The sequence below is a fragment of the Oxyura jamaicensis genome, chromosome 15 (genome assembly GCF_011077185.1).
Source record: "Oxyura jamaicensis isolate SHBP4307 breed ruddy duck chromosome 15, BPBGC_Ojam_1.0, whole genome shotgun sequence".
NCBI lineage: Eukaryota > Metazoa > Chordata > Aves > Anseriformes > Anatidae > Oxyura > Oxyura jamaicensis.
Window position 1 is genome coordinate 3846333 of NC_048907.1, and position 15753 is coordinate 3862085.

Below are 15753 nucleotides of genomic sequence, written 5' to 3' on the forward strand. Positions count from 1 at the left end.
CACCAGTCCTGGGTGAACTGGGACTCACCCCCACCTCGGGATCCCTCCCCGGGGCGAGGAGGGGACCCCGCAGGGCTCTGAGCCACCGCCAGCGAGGGGCCAAGGACCTCCGCTGGCTGCTCCAGCACCGCAGGAGGTGTGACTGAGAAGAGGAGGTGTGAAGAAGGTTAAAGCCGCGCAGAGAGGCTTACCTTCCTGTCCAGAAAGGAGGCGATAAGGCCGAAGTTCTTCGGGTGCTGCATGAACCTGGGGGAGCAGAGGGACAGGGTTACTCCTAGGGTCAGTTAGATGAGCGCCGGCCCCGACCCCCTGCCCATGGGCGGCCCTGCCCTGTGTGCCTGGAGCAGCGCGGCCAGCTCCTCGGGGGACCTGAGGGTTTAAGAAAATATTTGCCTGCTGCTCAGCTTCCCAGAAAGACGGAGATTTTAAATTAGCCCAACGGAGCCGGGGCTCCAACAGGCAGGTGTTCAGTGCAGGTTGGGGGTGACAGTGCCCGACACTGCCTGTCACCCTGCTCGGTCCCGCAGCCACCCAAACCTGTCCTGAGGGCAGGACAGGCGCAGAGCAGGATGGCAGAGGATCTGCTGCAGCTGGGATTCAAGGTGGGCAGATGTGGAGAGCAGCTCGGCTCCTCCAGCCCTGCAGGCGATTCCCCAGGCTGCTGGCTGAGCCCTCTCCTCCTCCCTTTGCTGCTCAGCCCCGCTGCCAAAGTCACTGTCAGGGCTCCAGGCTGGGTCCGAGCGCTTGGCCTGGCTGATTCCAGCCCAGCATGACGTGGGCGGTGTCACCCACGCGCCAGCACCCTTCCTGACGCAGGACCCCATCTCCCCAGCCCGCTCACCGTAACAGGGGGACCTAATCTCTGCAGCAGCCAGCACAAGGCTTTTGTGGGTGACGATGAGGAGCGGGGGGGACGTGGGAGCGTGGAGGACAGCCATGGGAGCGGGATTCTTAACAGGGACTCCAGACTCTGTCCCACGTCCAGCTGCAGCCTTTCTTTCATCAAGTGTTTTGAAGGACAAAACTTATCCAAATATAACACAGACACCCATGGGAGATCCCCCAAGACATGTGACTAAGTAAGTATGTGGATGAAAAAGAAGAAACCAGAAATGCTAGGCAAAAAAAAAAAATAAAAGGACTTGGGCTGCTCAGACGGGCTGGGATCACCCCACAGATCCTACGTGTCGTGCTGGGGTTGATCAGGGGATGGGGTTTCCATGGCCACATTAACCATGACAATAACACAGATCAGAGGGCATCTCTGAGGGCAATCCTGTGGGTTTTTTTTTGTCAGGCCAGGCTGCGTCCCCGTGACGAGTGAAGGATGCTGCACTCTCACAATGCCCGATACCACGGGGGCCTTGGTGCTGGGTTGGGTTAAGGGGTCCCACAGCCACTGCTCTCCTGGAAAATCATGGTCTGCCTGGGATCAGGCCAGTGACGTGCTTACACGAAGACCTGAAATGCTGCCCAGCTGCAAATCAGACCAGAAGCTTCCCCACGGTTAAGTTTCGATGGCTGAACTGGGTTCAGAGCTGGAGCCTGCAGGCCTTGCAATGCCTAGCTGCTTTCTGGAGAGCCCCTGTGACCAGGGCTGAACAAAAGGCCACGGCAGGTTTTCACAAGCGGAGGATGCTGCCTCTGAGCCACCATCACGGAGAACACAACCCACGTTCAGCTCAAAAACCACTGCAGCGCCCAAGGTAGCTCAGCTCTCCGCACATTGGGATCAGGGAGGGCACCAGGGCAGCCCTCCTTGGGCCTTGCTTACAGCTCCCAAGTACCCATCTCCACAAATGAGTCTTGCGAGAGCCCCAAAACCCTTCTGTATTCATGCCTTGAGCTCCACATCACCCACAGCGATGACACAGAAACCACCGTGCACAGCAGGACGCAAGAGCTGGGTGTGGATCCTCCCAGCCCCATTAGCCAGGCATGGCCGCTCCATTAAAGAGCGAGTAATTAGCCTTTGCGTCATTTGCGTGCAAGCCTTGCTGTTTGGAGTGCCACATTTTAAGGCTAATTAGCAATGAGGGTTCTCCTCTACAATAGGCTTGGAGCTGTTTTGCTTGTTTTGTTCATTTTCGGTCCGTCCCGACAATGACTTGATTCAGCTACAAGCAGGAGCTGTCGCGGGCACGGGAAGGGAAAGAGACTTGGATTTTGGTGCCAGTGCTCCCCTCGGTCACCTGGACGGCTTCCTGGGCTCTTGCTGGGTGCTGTGGATCATCTAAATTACACATCTGATGGCCACCACCACAGCCTCGTGATCAGAGCTGCGCCCAAACACGCAGCCTCCCCGCCACACCTAACGCACTGCAACCTCCCGGGGAAGTGCCCGCTCCGTGTGTCCTACAGAGGCTGAACTCCAGCTCGGTTTTTAAGGACACCCATGGCACGCCGGGGGCACCCAGTACACTTCGGTCCACTGTGCAACCACCACCGGGGTCCCCACTGGGGTACGAGGTGAGGGGGAGGCTGGACGTGAGGCTGAGCTGGGACCCACGCTCGGCTGGCAGCGCAGCGCTACCCTGGGATCAGAAATCCCCGAAGTGATCCCAGTCGTTAAAGCCAAGCTGTTCTCAAGCACTGCTTGCAAACAGGAGAAAACAATGCAGACAGAGTTTGCACTGTCTGGTGTGGGAATGCAGCCATGGAAACAGCAGCTGGTGGCAAATCCTACAGGCAGCGGGACGGTGCTGCGGGAAAGCACCGGATGGAGGCTGTAACCTGAGTGGGCTGCATGGCTTTGTTTGATGTTGGCAGCCCCGAGAATCCCCCTGGACATGCAGGTAATCCAAAAATATCACACTACATGCAGCTCTGAGTTTCTCTGGCTCTGAACTTGAACTGGCTGATACAACGGGGGGAGTGAAAACAGAAAGACTTTGAACCTTCTCCCTGCTGGGAGCCGCAGCTTCCCAGATCCCTGCAAGGGAGCAGGCAGAGTGAAATCACACGGGCATGAACACACCAAACATGCAAAAGCCTGAGGTTTCTGTCCACCTGCATCACCCTACCCCCAGGACCAAGGCAAACACAGCGGCAGAGGCTGCACCACAGCACAGCACGAGCTTCTGTCTTCACACCGGGTCCCCGGGTGCGAGACCAGTCCTCGGGGACCTCACCCAGGGGCTGCTCTCTGCTACCACCACGCGCTGCCTCAGCAGGCTGGGGCCGTGGCCAAAGGCAGCGCGCGGGTCACATCCCGCAGTTCCCAAGGGCTGTACAGGGAGGCCTGCGGGCTGCACTCACTTTTCGCGGAAGGTCTCCTTCTCCTGCTCGCTCCACATGTTCATCACCTGCCGGTCCTTGTAGACCTTCATGGGGTCGTCCATGAGGCCGTTCATGTTGATGAATTTCATGCGCTGCTGGTCAGCGTCATAGAGCATGGGCGGGATGACGGCGAGCTGGCGCATCTGCTTCTCCAGGTTCTTGGGGGAAAGCAGAGAGAACAGCTGGTCAGCACCGCGGGCCCGCGGGGACCGCAGGGGACAGATGTTCGAGAGGGAAGGACAGGAGGAGGAACAGGAGAACTGAAAAGCAAGCACTAGGCAGCTTTAGTGCTGGAGTAATTGTAAATTAAACGCTGAAAGAGGCTATTGCCATCAGCCAGGAAGCAATTAATCTTTCTTTCTGAAATAAAAGGCTTTAAGATGCGGGGTGGGAATGCCTGACTTAAGGAAAACAGCTCCTATCCGCAACGAGAGACAAGTCACAGCAGCAGTGGCACAGGGACCAGCCATCGCACCCACGGCCATGTGGAGGTTCAGTCCCCTCTGAGCTGCCTGGTCAGCGGGTCAGCTCTGCAAAGCCTTCTGAAGGGGTGTGCAGAGGGAGACCTTTTCTGACCCACAGGAAGCCTCACAGGATGCCCCCCAGCAGTGTCACTGCCTTTCCTCCCTCCGTTCAACCTGAAGTGTCTCTGAGCTACCCCAGACCCCCAAAGCTTCGTTTCCACGTGCTCTGGGTTGTTCCCAGGGGCCAGGTTCCCATCACTGCCAGCATCGGTCCCTCGTGAGCTCACAACCCTCTCCTGCCAGTTGCGCAGCTGCTCTCCTACCACCTCCTTCTGCCACGTGAGCAGATCGGATGTCACTGTGACGGGGCCGTGATTCCTTTCTTTCCTGCTCGCACCTCACCCTGGGACACAACCTGACACCCGTGCTCCATCCAGCTCAAGCACTAAGCCCATCCAGAGCCCCGGCTCACACCAGCACGGACTGGGCACACTGGTTTCCTCAGCTATTTCCAGCACAGTGGCCAAATGACGTCTCACGTGTGCTGTCCCCTACCTGAACGCTGGCCCTGCCCCTCCAGCTGGGCTGCCTGTGGTCCTTCAGCACAAATCCCCGACGTGGGCACGAAGGGATACTCACATCACCCTCTTCTGTTCTCAGCACCGTAACCCCAAGTCCTCCCTGCCACCCGGGACGGCACCGGTGACATAAATCCCAGCTGCTGACCCAGGAAGGCCAGGTCTCAACCGCTGTTACGTTAATTCACAGCTAGATGCCGCTTCCTCGCAGAACGCTGTCCAACCTCCCAGCCAGCTGCCCCCCGGCTCCAGCCTCCTGGCGTCCCTCAGTCCCATGAAGGGCTGGAGCGTGATGGAGGCTCCTCAAGCCTCCTCTGAGCAAAACAAAGTGGAGCCTCCGGGCTTAGCAGAAGGCCAGAGAGGAATTTAGCAGCATGCGCTGTGCGGGAGGCCAAAGGCAGCCACGCAACGCTCCCCTTGGCCACCTCCCCTCCAGTGTGACCCCTCCCTCTGCTCCTCAGCCCCACGCCTTCCATGTGGCTGCCTTAACTTGCTACCAGCAAGCTGCCCGCAGCCCCGCGCCGTGCACAGGCGGCAAACATCTCAGCTATCGCTGGGCAATGGCTGCTCTCCCCTCCCAAGCGCGAAGCCATTCACTGCAGCTCGCCTCCGTGCCAAGTGAGTGGAACCCTTGTGAAACCAGATCCAAACGAAGCCAAGGTCACGGGGATGTTTCAAGATGAATGGAGCACTCCCAGAAGATGTGGGCCAACTGGCTCACGTACAAACCATTCATTCCATAGGATTCCCCTGTGTCAGGCTGCACAGCCTATTCAAAGCACAAGGAAACAGAAAAACCCCTCTGCCCGTCAGCCAGGGCCCCGGCTCCCTTCGCTTCCTACCTCCACCTGCAGTTAGAACCAACAGCAGTAACGTGTTTGTGGGGTGCTAAGGGTCTGATGTCCCCAGGAGGCAGTCACACACCACCAACTCCTACCTACTGGGCACCAGCTGTCAGGGAACCCTCAGTCTGGCCTGGAGCTGGTGGGATTTGGCATCTGATTTCACCGTGGGGCCTGGTGCTACTCCTCCTAGCCTCCCTGGACAAGAGCGGAGTGGGGGGTAAAGAGGAGGAGAAGGGAAGAGCCGGCCTCACCTCTTGTTCCGAGAGCCCATCAATGATTTCTGACACCTCGTGTTCGCTGCGCGCAGCCGACATGGAGAGCCCTCCGCTGCCCCTCTGTCCTACCCTGCTGGGAAAGGGCAAGGAACATTCAGAAACCGGCGCTCTGCTTTGTGCTCTGCTTTGTGCTCTGCTTTGTGCTGTGCTCCACTCAAAACGCGCCCCATGCCCCTCAGTCCTCCCCTGTGCCAACGGCCACCTCCTGCATCGCTACAACGGGACATTTCACACCCAACCAGACCCTCCCACCGGATTTTCTCGTGCCTGCTTCATCGCCCCACAGCAACAGCACCAACGTGCCAGTGCCAGGACCGAGCAACTAGCACCGTGCCGCTGCGTCCGCTCTGCAAATGCTGCAGGAACACTGAAGTCAAGGTCAGCCACCAACATCTACTGCCCATCCTGGATCGCCCGGCATCACAGCCACGCGGCCCAAGGAATTCCAGCTTTCCTCATTAAGCAGGTACAACTTTCAAACAATTGTCAGTACCACTTCTCCCCTTCTCTTTAAGGTAAAATAAAGCCAGGAATTAGGAGCTTTTCAGGCAGCCAGCTGTTTGCAGGGCACAAGGCAGTGAGGGACACAAGCAGCTGGATTCTGCAGACAGCAGGTGTCCTGGGGCTGGAGCGGGAAGGACGGGGAGTTCTCAGCAAAAAGGGTGGGGATCACAAAACTGCAGCTCCTCCTGGCAGGAAACACTGTGACCTCAGTTGTGCTTTCAATGAGGAGGAGAAAATGGAGAGGGGGACAGCAGAGACAGGGACACCCCTTTCTGGGAGACGCTGCTCCCTTCCTATCATCTGCAGTCGTTCCTCTAACTTCTGCAAATGTTTCTCCCCTCTGCCCATGCTCCCATCAAAGCACGAGCGTGTTTCAAATCCCTGACGTGACCAAATCCATCTGCGAGCCTCGTACATCGTCATTTGGGCTTAGCAATGAGGAACTAATTAGTGCCATCCCAGTCAGGTGGCCAGAAAAGGGAGCTGCCTCTGTGCTCTGCTGCAGCCAGACGGGAAACCGGCAGCCAGGGGAGCGGGCAGCCACATTCCTGACATTTTTCCTCCTGTTGGAGCTGCGCGGAGCCGCCCTGGGGAAAAAGCAGCAAGTGAGTTGTCCGCTGGCTCCTGCACTTGGTGCATCCCAGAGTTATGGGACCAGAAGGGGAGAAATGGGACTGACAGCCATCCCAGCCCGTCCTCCCGCCACCCGTCGACAAACAAAAGAGAAAGGCTGTCCGATGCCGGCCCAGCCCCTTCCTACCGCTTCTCCTCTAACCTCTGCATGCGCTCTTGCAGTTCCCGCTGCTTCCGGATCTCTGGGAATTGCTTCTCATAGTATTCCCGCACTTTGCTCTCCTTGGCACGGCGCCGGGGGTTATTTTCGATGCGCTCCACTTTCTTTTCCCAGGCCTCCATCAGCTGGTCATAGCGCTGGCAAAACTTCTGTTCCTGGAAGGGCAGAGCGAGAGGGACGTCAGGAGATGTGCCTGGAGAGGGCAGCTCCTCAAAGCCCTTCCCTCGGTGGCCGCTCGGGCTGAGCTGAGTCACGCTGCTGTGGGTTAGCAGGGCACGGACACGCTCCGGGGTCTGGGGCCAGCCCAAGGGCGGATTTGCAGTACAGCCCATGGGGTGCCCTCGGGCTTTTCCCTCCCAAGCCCAACGTCTTTGGCAGAACAAGGACTGCCACCCAGCACGACTCTGTTCACCCACCGCCCCTTCTGCTGAGCATCCTCTGACACCCTGGGTGCTCGATTCAGCAGCCCCAGCGGAACTCCTGTGCAGCTACACTACGGGCTGCTCTCCGAGCCCACGGAGCTGAGCTCCGCACGTGTCTCAGCAGATGGACGGGGAGCTCGAGCACAGCACAGCCTGCCGTTCCCAAAGCACTGGGCGCAGGCACACAGAGGGCTGTGCTCCCTGAGGTGCTGTGCCCCAACTCATCCTCACGGGCTGGAGCTTATGAAGGAAAAAGCTTTTAAATGTACATCAAACCCCCCTGCTGCAGGCAGTGAGACAACGCGATTTCACGGCACTAAGGATTAGCTCTCAGATGCTAATGTGTGGTTTAACATTATTACTAGCAATGTTGTTGGGATGCAGCACGTGCCCGGCATGGCCCTGTCATCGTTACAATCATCAGAGCTCACCCAACGCCTTCCGTATTATCACCACTTCCAAACACTTGGAGCAAACCCTCTGGGTGGGTTGGAGACCTCTGATGCCAGATAAAAACCTCCAAGGTACTTCCGGGGGGGGCCAAGGCGGTGGTGAGAAACAGCCCCCAAATGTCTGGGATTCCTGGCAAGGATGTGTGCCCGAGGCTGCGCAGGCTGGGAACGGGCCCCCGACCTGCAAGCAGGACGTGCACACACCGCCCACAGCACCGCGGCGGCTCCGAAGGCACCCGCCTCGACTTCCCCGACGTCAGGCAGCGACAGAGCTGTCATTTCGGAGACGCCGCCTCCCCTGGCCACAGCTCGCCGTGCCAGGGAGAGGTTTGCCGCGGCGGCGCAGTCGGGCAACCCCTTCCACCCACGCATCCCGCTGCTGGCACTCCAGCGGCACGGCGCGGTGGCAGCCAGCCCTCGGCCGTGGTGCCCTCAGCTCCTCCGCCCCATCGAGGCAACCGCGCTCCTCCCTGGGGGTTTTGGGAGCAGCCGGGTACCCAGAGCATTAAAATCCCGTGTGCAATACAAACGAGCCTTCCTGCACCGCCACCCGAGGCGGCCTCGAGCCGCTCTGCCTCGCTGCGGCCAGCCCTGGTGCCGGAGCAGGGCGCCCACCACGCGAGGTGCCTGCGGCGCCGTGCCCCCGCCCCGTGCCACGAGGGATGCTCACGTGCAAGCAGCTGGGCAAGCGGAGGGGATTTTAAGGTTTCGTTCTGAGCGAGGCAAGTGCCTTGCAGGCCCCAAATCAGGAAGCGAAAGCAGATGGCGCTTTGCACAATAATCAATGGCAAACCCCAGGTTGCCTCCCTCCCCCTGCACTACCGATCTGAGTCCACGGGCTGGTTTCAGGAGCCGCCGGCGCGTTAGTCACCGCAGCTGCACCGGGGCGAATCAAGATTTCAAAGAAATAAACTCATCTCTCGCCGCCACCATCCTACGGCTGGAGGGAAGTCCAGCGCCGCAGGACTTCCCAGATGCACCCTGCTCTCGTCTCACTCTCTTAGCAACCAGAAAAAAAAAAAAAAAAAAAGGCAGGGTAAGGTAAAACCCACCAAAAGGCTGGAAATGCCCAATTCCAGCCCAGGAGGCAGCTGGGTGACCCTGAGCCAAGTGGATTGGTTGTGCCACAGCCCCAGGCACCAGCAGCTCCACAGCCGCACCAGGCTCATCCTGGCTCCCATCCTGGCTCATGGGCTTGGTCCAGGCATCCTGGGCCTGGCTGTGGCCCAGGCGGACCCATCTCTTGATGCTACAGCCTCCTGGGGGCAGTTCTCAGGGCACTCAGGACAGGCAAAGCACCTCCAAACCCCGGGGTGATGCACACCAACCCTCTCCCCCCAGATAAATTAATTCCCGCAGCCAGAGGCTGCCCCCGATGGAGGCACAGGAGGCACTCATCTGCATCGGGAGCGGAAGGAAACGGCTGCAGGACGCAAGCGAGGAACGAGAGCAAGAATAAAAATGCCCTGGAAGCTGCCAAGAGGACTCACGCCGCGAGCGAGAAGCTGTAGGTAACGCAACCGAACCGTAGCAGCATGGGGAAATCACAGCTGCTGCGTTTTCACCCTCCCGAAGCGATGCCGTCTCGGCCCGACGACAAACAAGAGCTCCCATCCTGCCAGCAACGCTGCTGCAGCCTCTCGCTCTCAGGGCGTCGCGTTTGGGAAGAGGATAAAAATACCCCACCGGGTTTACTGAGCCGGGGCGCCGGGAGGCAGCTGGTGGCCGGGAGCCAGCCTTGCTCCGGCCCCACAGAGCCTGGGGACACCAAGTTCACCCAGGACAAGGGCTCCGGGAAGGGTTTATTTTTCCTTCGTTGATGCAGCAGGTTATTCAGAGGCCCCTTACAGCGCTCTGTCCCCAGGTTTTCACAGCTCGAGCACCGGGAGAGGCTCCTAGAAGGAGCTCCTTGTCCTTCTCCAAGCATCCTCCGAGCAGCCCCGAGCCAGCGTGTCCACTCCCGACCCAACGCCCGCGCCGGCTTCTGGCCTCGGTGCTCCCTCTCCCCCCCGGCTCATCCTCCCAGCAGCCTCTCCATCACGCGAGCGGAGGCGAGCCAAATCGGACCTGACACGCTGATCTAAAAGCGGGTGAGTAGTAACGCTGCCGTAGCAGCTGAAGGCAGGCTGCAGGCTGTGCCAAGCCCAAGCCCTCCTGCAGCCCACGCTCTCGCAGCTCGGGGAGCGGAGCAGCTCCTCGGTGGGGAGGAGAAGAGCGAGGGCGGCAGGAGGAGCTGCTCCAGTCCTACACTAGCCCCACCGTTTGGTTTCCCTGCTTGATGGAGATAAACCTGGTGTGTCCAGAGAGGCTCCCTTTACGCTGCTCCCTCTGCAGCATCACCTCCTGGAGAGCAATTCAAAGCCTTTTGCTGTGCTGACCCTGGTGGAGCGGGAGGAATCCCTGCGGGCTCCTCAGGGAGGGCTCTCGTGGCCGGACCCAGGGGTGTGCTCAGCCCCTGCTCCAGCTGGCCCCGGGCAGTGGCAAGGCACCAGCAAGGGCAAGAGCCAGCAAGGAAGGCTGGCACGTCGCTGGGCTTTGCTAAAAATAGGGGCTGCTACAAAATAGGCAGAAAAATAGCTAAGCACACCCATTCTGCAAACAGAATCAGCAAATGTGTGCACTCTGCAAATTCAGCAACCTTCTGTTGCCTATTTTGTAGAATAGGCAAAACGCTTCCCTAAACTGAAAAATCCCCTTTCAAGGACACCGAATAAACCGGCTGGCAGAAATTCACCTATTTTGCATGACAGGCGACTTTACTGCAGGCCGTATTTCAGGAACCGTGCTCCTGCAGCCTAATTAAACCTTTTCCCCCAGCTCCTCGATATTCACAACAGACTCAGCCCAGCTTTAGCTCGGTAACTGGTTGTTTCCCCCAGCAAACAGCTCCCGGTCGGCTCCCTCCTGGTTCCAGCAAAGCCGCAGCAAGCTCTGCCATCTCTGCTCCGAGGCAGGGGACGCCAATCCTCTTCCCACCGCTGCAGAAGCCGTCAGCTGTGGCAGGAGAGGTTCCCCGAGCAGTGCCCGAGAAACCAGCACCAAAGAAATTGCTCCAACCTGCAACATTTGCACCTTCAGACCCTGACGCTGGCACCTGAGTCCGACCCAGCACAGACGCACATCAGGAACCGGTGGTGGCACCTTGCAGGTGCAGCCCAAAGCCCCGTGCGGTGAGCTGCATCACCCTCCGTGCTCGTAAACAGCGAGATACCACAAAACCCTCCTCGCACTTCCCGGTCGGGGTCGTTGGTTGCTTCTGGCATTTCCCCCCCTTGGTGCAGCACGACCAGCCGGCTGCTTTCGGCTCCCAGCTCCCGCCGGCTACTACAGCAGGCAACTGGCAGCACCGCAAGCAGAAATTCCATAAATCCCACTTGAACTTTCTCCTCTAACTGCTAGGGCCCTGGAACAGAGCTCTGAAGTCTCCTAACAACACCTGCCTTCCCCCTGACACAACCGAAAGCCCCCTCCTGGAAGGATGCTGGAAGCGACCTTGCAGGCAAAGCTGTCCAGCAACAACCCGGCCAGGGCCTGGTTTTGTCCTGAACCACCAATCCCCAGAACACCGCTCGGTGACCAGCTGCAAAGAGGCAGCTCAGCCTCCACACCGTTTATCAGAAGCGGAGTCAGCTTCTTCCACGAATCCCTCGGGGTTCAGTTACTCACAGAACAGACGTTGACCCTAGGAGAAGTCTCTCCGAGATCGGTGTGCTCCCCTGCGACGGAGCCAACCCCGCGTGCTTGCTCCGTGCAGGGTGCTCGCGGCGGGAGGTGCAGCAGGGCCGGGGACCTCTCCCTTACACCCGAGTTGCTGTTAGCATCAGAGATGCCACGGCAAGGAGAAAAACAATGCAGCAGGCAGAGCACTCAGCAGGCCTCTGCTGGAAAAATCCCTTTTCTTTCGGACATAAGGAATTATGCTGCTTTATGCCCATACAGCAGGGTACACGGGAATCACTTACCCACTGCTTGCGAGCATGATTTCTCCTCTTAAAGTACAAAATTAACTTTTTCCGCATTGCCTGGTTTCTGTAAGAGAAAAAAAAAAGATGAGATTTGGTTAACGAGTGGGCTAAAATTCAACGCCTTGCTCTCCCAGCCCACACAGGTCACAAAGCTGCTTCCACCTCAGCTTGGAGCCGAACCAACGTCAGAGCAGCGAGCGCGGTCATCTGGGGACCTTGCGCCAGCTTTATGGAAAGATCAACAACCTCTCGAACACGAGGAACACCGACCACGTCTGCTGGTGAAACCAGGACCAAGGTTGAGAGCTAAGCTCATAAAACCCCAAGTCTGCTACCAGGTACTGCGCGCTCCGCACGGAACCGAGTCCCGCCAGCACCAGGTGGCCTTCCCACGCCATCCAGGGCAGAGGCAGCAAGGCTGGGATGTGAGGGCGATGCCTCCTCCCTGCCTCGGCCTGCAGGAGCCACCTTGGGGCTCCCCAGTCCCCAGAGCCACCCCTTGGTCCCCGGAGGTGGCAGCGAGGGGGCTGTCAGCACACACACACACACACACACCCCGGGGTTATTCTCCCCCGGGCACCGACGTGCTGATAGGGAGGCCGGATTGCGGCAGTGCTCGCAGCACAGCTCTCCTGACCTCTTGCTTTCTTGGAGCCGTGCCTAACAAAGCTGCAAACAAACCAGCCAGGAAAGTCCGGCCACTTGCAGAAGTGTGACCTCAGGAGAGAAACCAGCCACTACGACCGCAACCGAGCCGGCGTCTGCCCAGACACCTCCTCGGTTTCTTCTTTCTGCTTTTTCAAGCAAGCACGGAACGATCTTGCAGAAGAGAAACACCCACCAAAGCAGCGAGGTGCTGGAAAAGCTGCAGGAGCTCCAACAGGCTGCGCGAAGCCGAGAGCTGAAGTTGTTCCTGTTACAGTCACAGCAATAAAATCTCTAGGTTAAAGGTAGGGACCGGGGACAAAGGAGTTTCCTGAAGTCTTTCCTCCTGATGAGAGGCAGAGCTGCAGCGTGTAATTACCGGCCAGGAGCTTAGCAGCATCACGCGGGCACGTTCTGCGGGGTTTAGCACAACGAAAGCACGCCCTCACCAACTCCTCCGCTCCCTCCCTTCCACATCCCCTGGCTGGGAACAAAAAGCCACCTTCCTTCCCCCCTGCGTCCCTAAACAATCTGTTGAGCAAGGCCTTGGACAGCAAGCCTCGTCCTCCCATTCCATTTCAGAAATCAAGGGGGCATTGATCATCGGAGGGGGTGAAGCATGCAAATCCTCACACGGGGCACGTTCTGCCTCTGCTCTTTTTTGACGGCATGCTTACAAAGGACCCTGTGTTGTTCCAGGCTGCACTGCGAAGATCAGAGGCCACCTCGTTAGGCCTATTAACAAGTATCACTGCCAGAGGCTTCTTCTCCCTGCTGGATCGCACAACGCCACTGCCTTTTGTCTCTGTCTGTGTGGCACCATCCGCCCAGGAGCAGGCGAGGGGCTGAGCTAAACCTCACGGCTCAGCTCTGGGAGAACGGCAAACGCTTGCCCTAAGCAGTTAGGGAAACCGAGGCACGGAGCTGCTGCCACTTCTGCCTGCTCGTGCAGGAGGGGCGGCATGGGAAACCGTGCCCAGAGCCGCTGCAGGGCATCCATCCCCGGCACGGGCAGCCCAGCAGCACCCGTTTGCCAGCTCCTTGCCTGCCCTGCACACTGGGAGCCCCTCTGCGCACCCGCAGGCTCTCCTCCCCTGGCTCCTCACGAGCTGATGGATTTCGTTCCAAGGCTTTCGTTCTGCGTGAGCGAGCTCCGACAGGAGACCGTGCCCAAAAGACACATTCCCATTGTTTGCTTGTTTATTCCCATTCTGCTGGAAACTCTGCCGGAGTGATGCTAACGGTGGCAACTTCGGCACAGCCCTGGGCTGACCCCCGAGATGCGCCTCGCTCCTGGGCTCCTGTCAGCTCTGGCTTATGAAACAGCCCGAAGCATGACAAAATTGACAGCCAAAAGGCAAACTAAAAGGTGCCTGGCTTGTAACGCTCTTTCACGTGTTGTTGTGACTATTAAAGCAATCCCACCATTTTTAAAGCCCTTGTAGCTCAGCACAGAGTCCAGAATCTCTCCCCGCGGTGCGCAGCCCCGTGCTGCACATCGTGACACACCAGAACAACCCCAGCCAGCAGCAAACCGCTCACGCCTTTCCTCCTGGCCCCACCAGCACAAGCGAAGCCACAAAGCGACGCAGAAGCTCGAGTCCCTCATTCACTCTGCTACGGCTGGCAGAGCGGACGAGCTGAAGGACCCCGGGCTGAGACGGGTCCTCGTCGGCTGCCGTGGGCTCAGCCGGAATCCCAGCGATGTGTCGCTGGGGAAGGATTTGGCTGTGGAAGGGCCAGCACAGCCAAATCAATTCCTGCCCTTCACGTGCCAGCCCAGGAGCGGCGTGGGACTTTGACACCGCTGCTGGATCCGCCACAATTGTCAGCAGCAGCCAGGAGAGTAAGGGAAGAAAATCAGGAGCTCTTACACAGCTGATGCATTGCCTTGAGTTTTGCATCATGGCTGACCTTGAAAGTGCTAATACAGGCAAAGATTTAATGGCTCTGCAGCTGTAAGAACGGGGAATGCCTTGAACGCCGGTGGATGTTTACCCCTGCCAAGGCTGAAACAATCAGGGAGTGAAAGGATTAAAAACAACAGCCACCCCCTGCTGAGTACCCAAAATGTTTTTGCCACTTTATCTTTTTTTTCCTTTTTTTTTTTTTTTTTTTTCATAAGGTCAACCTCTCAAAGGTTAATAAAATCTCGGTAAATATAAATAGGCTTCACAGTTTATCTTGCTACACGTACTGCTGTTACTTAGAAACCATTTGCAGAGAGGTTAATTCAGGCCACATGTCTCCGAAGCACACGCTGTGCTCCCTGGGCGAATCAAACGGGGAAAGAAAATTCCTGCGGCACAGCCAGGGAAGGTGAAGGCTGTGTGCCGGTAGCCCTGCACACACATACCCAGCATGGAGCAGCCTGTCGGAAAGGTCGCTCTTGCAACGTGCCAACCCTCCTTCATCATCCTCGGCGGATGCCTGAATCCTTCCAAATCCCCTCCTGAGGCTTGCCAGTGCAGCAAAGCATCGCATCTGGAGACCTGGCTGCCTGGGAGAAGCACGCAGTCCGCAGGCAGAGAGCAGGGAGGCTCCTTAGATAAAGCAACAGTGACTCTTGTGGGCAGTTTCAAGTACTGCTGTGCTGCACAAGACACCCACGTCACACACCGGGGCAGGCTGAAGCGCTCGGTCCCCGTCCCGTCCAGCTGCTGCGGCAGAAGGAGCCAGGCTGGGATGGACGCAGCCCGCTGGCAAGCTGGGTTTTGGGGCTGCCGGGTGGTGCATCCACATCTTCGTACCCCACAGCCCTCGATGCAGCTCCCTTCCGCGACCTTGTCTCACCACTGCTGGAGCACATCGGTGTTTCTGCTCTCTGTGCTAGCCCGGAGCTGCTGCTGCTGCTCTCGGACTGCTCTCCCAGCTCCCCGAGGATTTTGGTCCCCGCTGGTGAGCTCAACCAGCAATAAATCCCTTTCTGTCCCTGCTGGGAAGAGAAAGCCCAGCCTGCCATGGAGGCGGCGGGCGATTTTTTCACGCTGGGGCCCGTTTGTTTGCATGCGCAGGGTGGCAGCAGCTCTCGAGGCAAATCGCCCAGTTCAGGGGCTGGGTGTTGGCTGGACGAGCCCAGCAAGAACCCCGGTCCCCGCTGTCCCCAGCACCTCCCCACGAGCAGCAGGGACAGAAGGAACCAGAGGCTCAACCAGTTAAACCAAACTGGGAGCGTGCTGCTTGAGCGTCACCCCAGTGCAGGAAGCGAGATTCGGGTATCTGTAATTTGGGGTGTGCCTCAAGGGCTGCACGTCCTTGCGTAACTCATCCTCGTCCCACGGCCCCGCTGACCTCGCTGGTGGGCCCCACACCTCCGCATGGTTCTCAGAGCCAGTCTCCAGCCCACCAAAAGTCCATCTCCCCCGCCGAGCAAAGCCGGGAGCCCCGTGGAAGCCGCCGCCGCTTCCACCTTAACGGCCTTGGCGCAAGGTTGCTTTTGTTTTTTGGCTTTCACAATGGGGCCAGTCAAGGAGAGAAACTGTAACTCTGACTTCTGAGTCACTTGGCTCGGGTCCTCATGAATTACTTGGC

General features: G+C 58.5%; 1 protein-coding gene across 14 annotated transcripts in view; it reads right to left on the minus strand.

The window, feature by feature from the left end:
• Positions 1 to 15753, minus strand: part of NCOR2 (nuclear receptor corepressor 2) — a 230811-nt gene that overhangs the window by 77756 nt on the left and 137302 nt on the right. For 7 of the 14 annotated variants that reach the window (XM_035341038.1, XM_035341045.1, XM_035341042.1 and 4 more), the window contains exons 9-13: positions 11575 to 11641; positions 6706 to 6893; positions 5418 to 5514; positions 3259 to 3437; positions 192 to 246 (exon numbers count right to left, since the gene is read on the minus strand). In XM_035341038.1, coding sequence (XP_035196929.1) covers positions 192 to 246; positions 3259 to 3437; positions 5418 to 5514; positions 6706 to 6893; positions 11575 to 11641 — 586 coding nt within the window. The remainder of the gene's footprint in view (positions 1 to 191; positions 247 to 3258; positions 3438 to 5417; positions 5515 to 6705; positions 6894 to 11574; positions 11642 to 15753) is intronic. The other 7 variants (XM_035341049.1, XM_035341048.1, XM_035341040.1 and 4 more) reach the window with 3 other exon arrangements.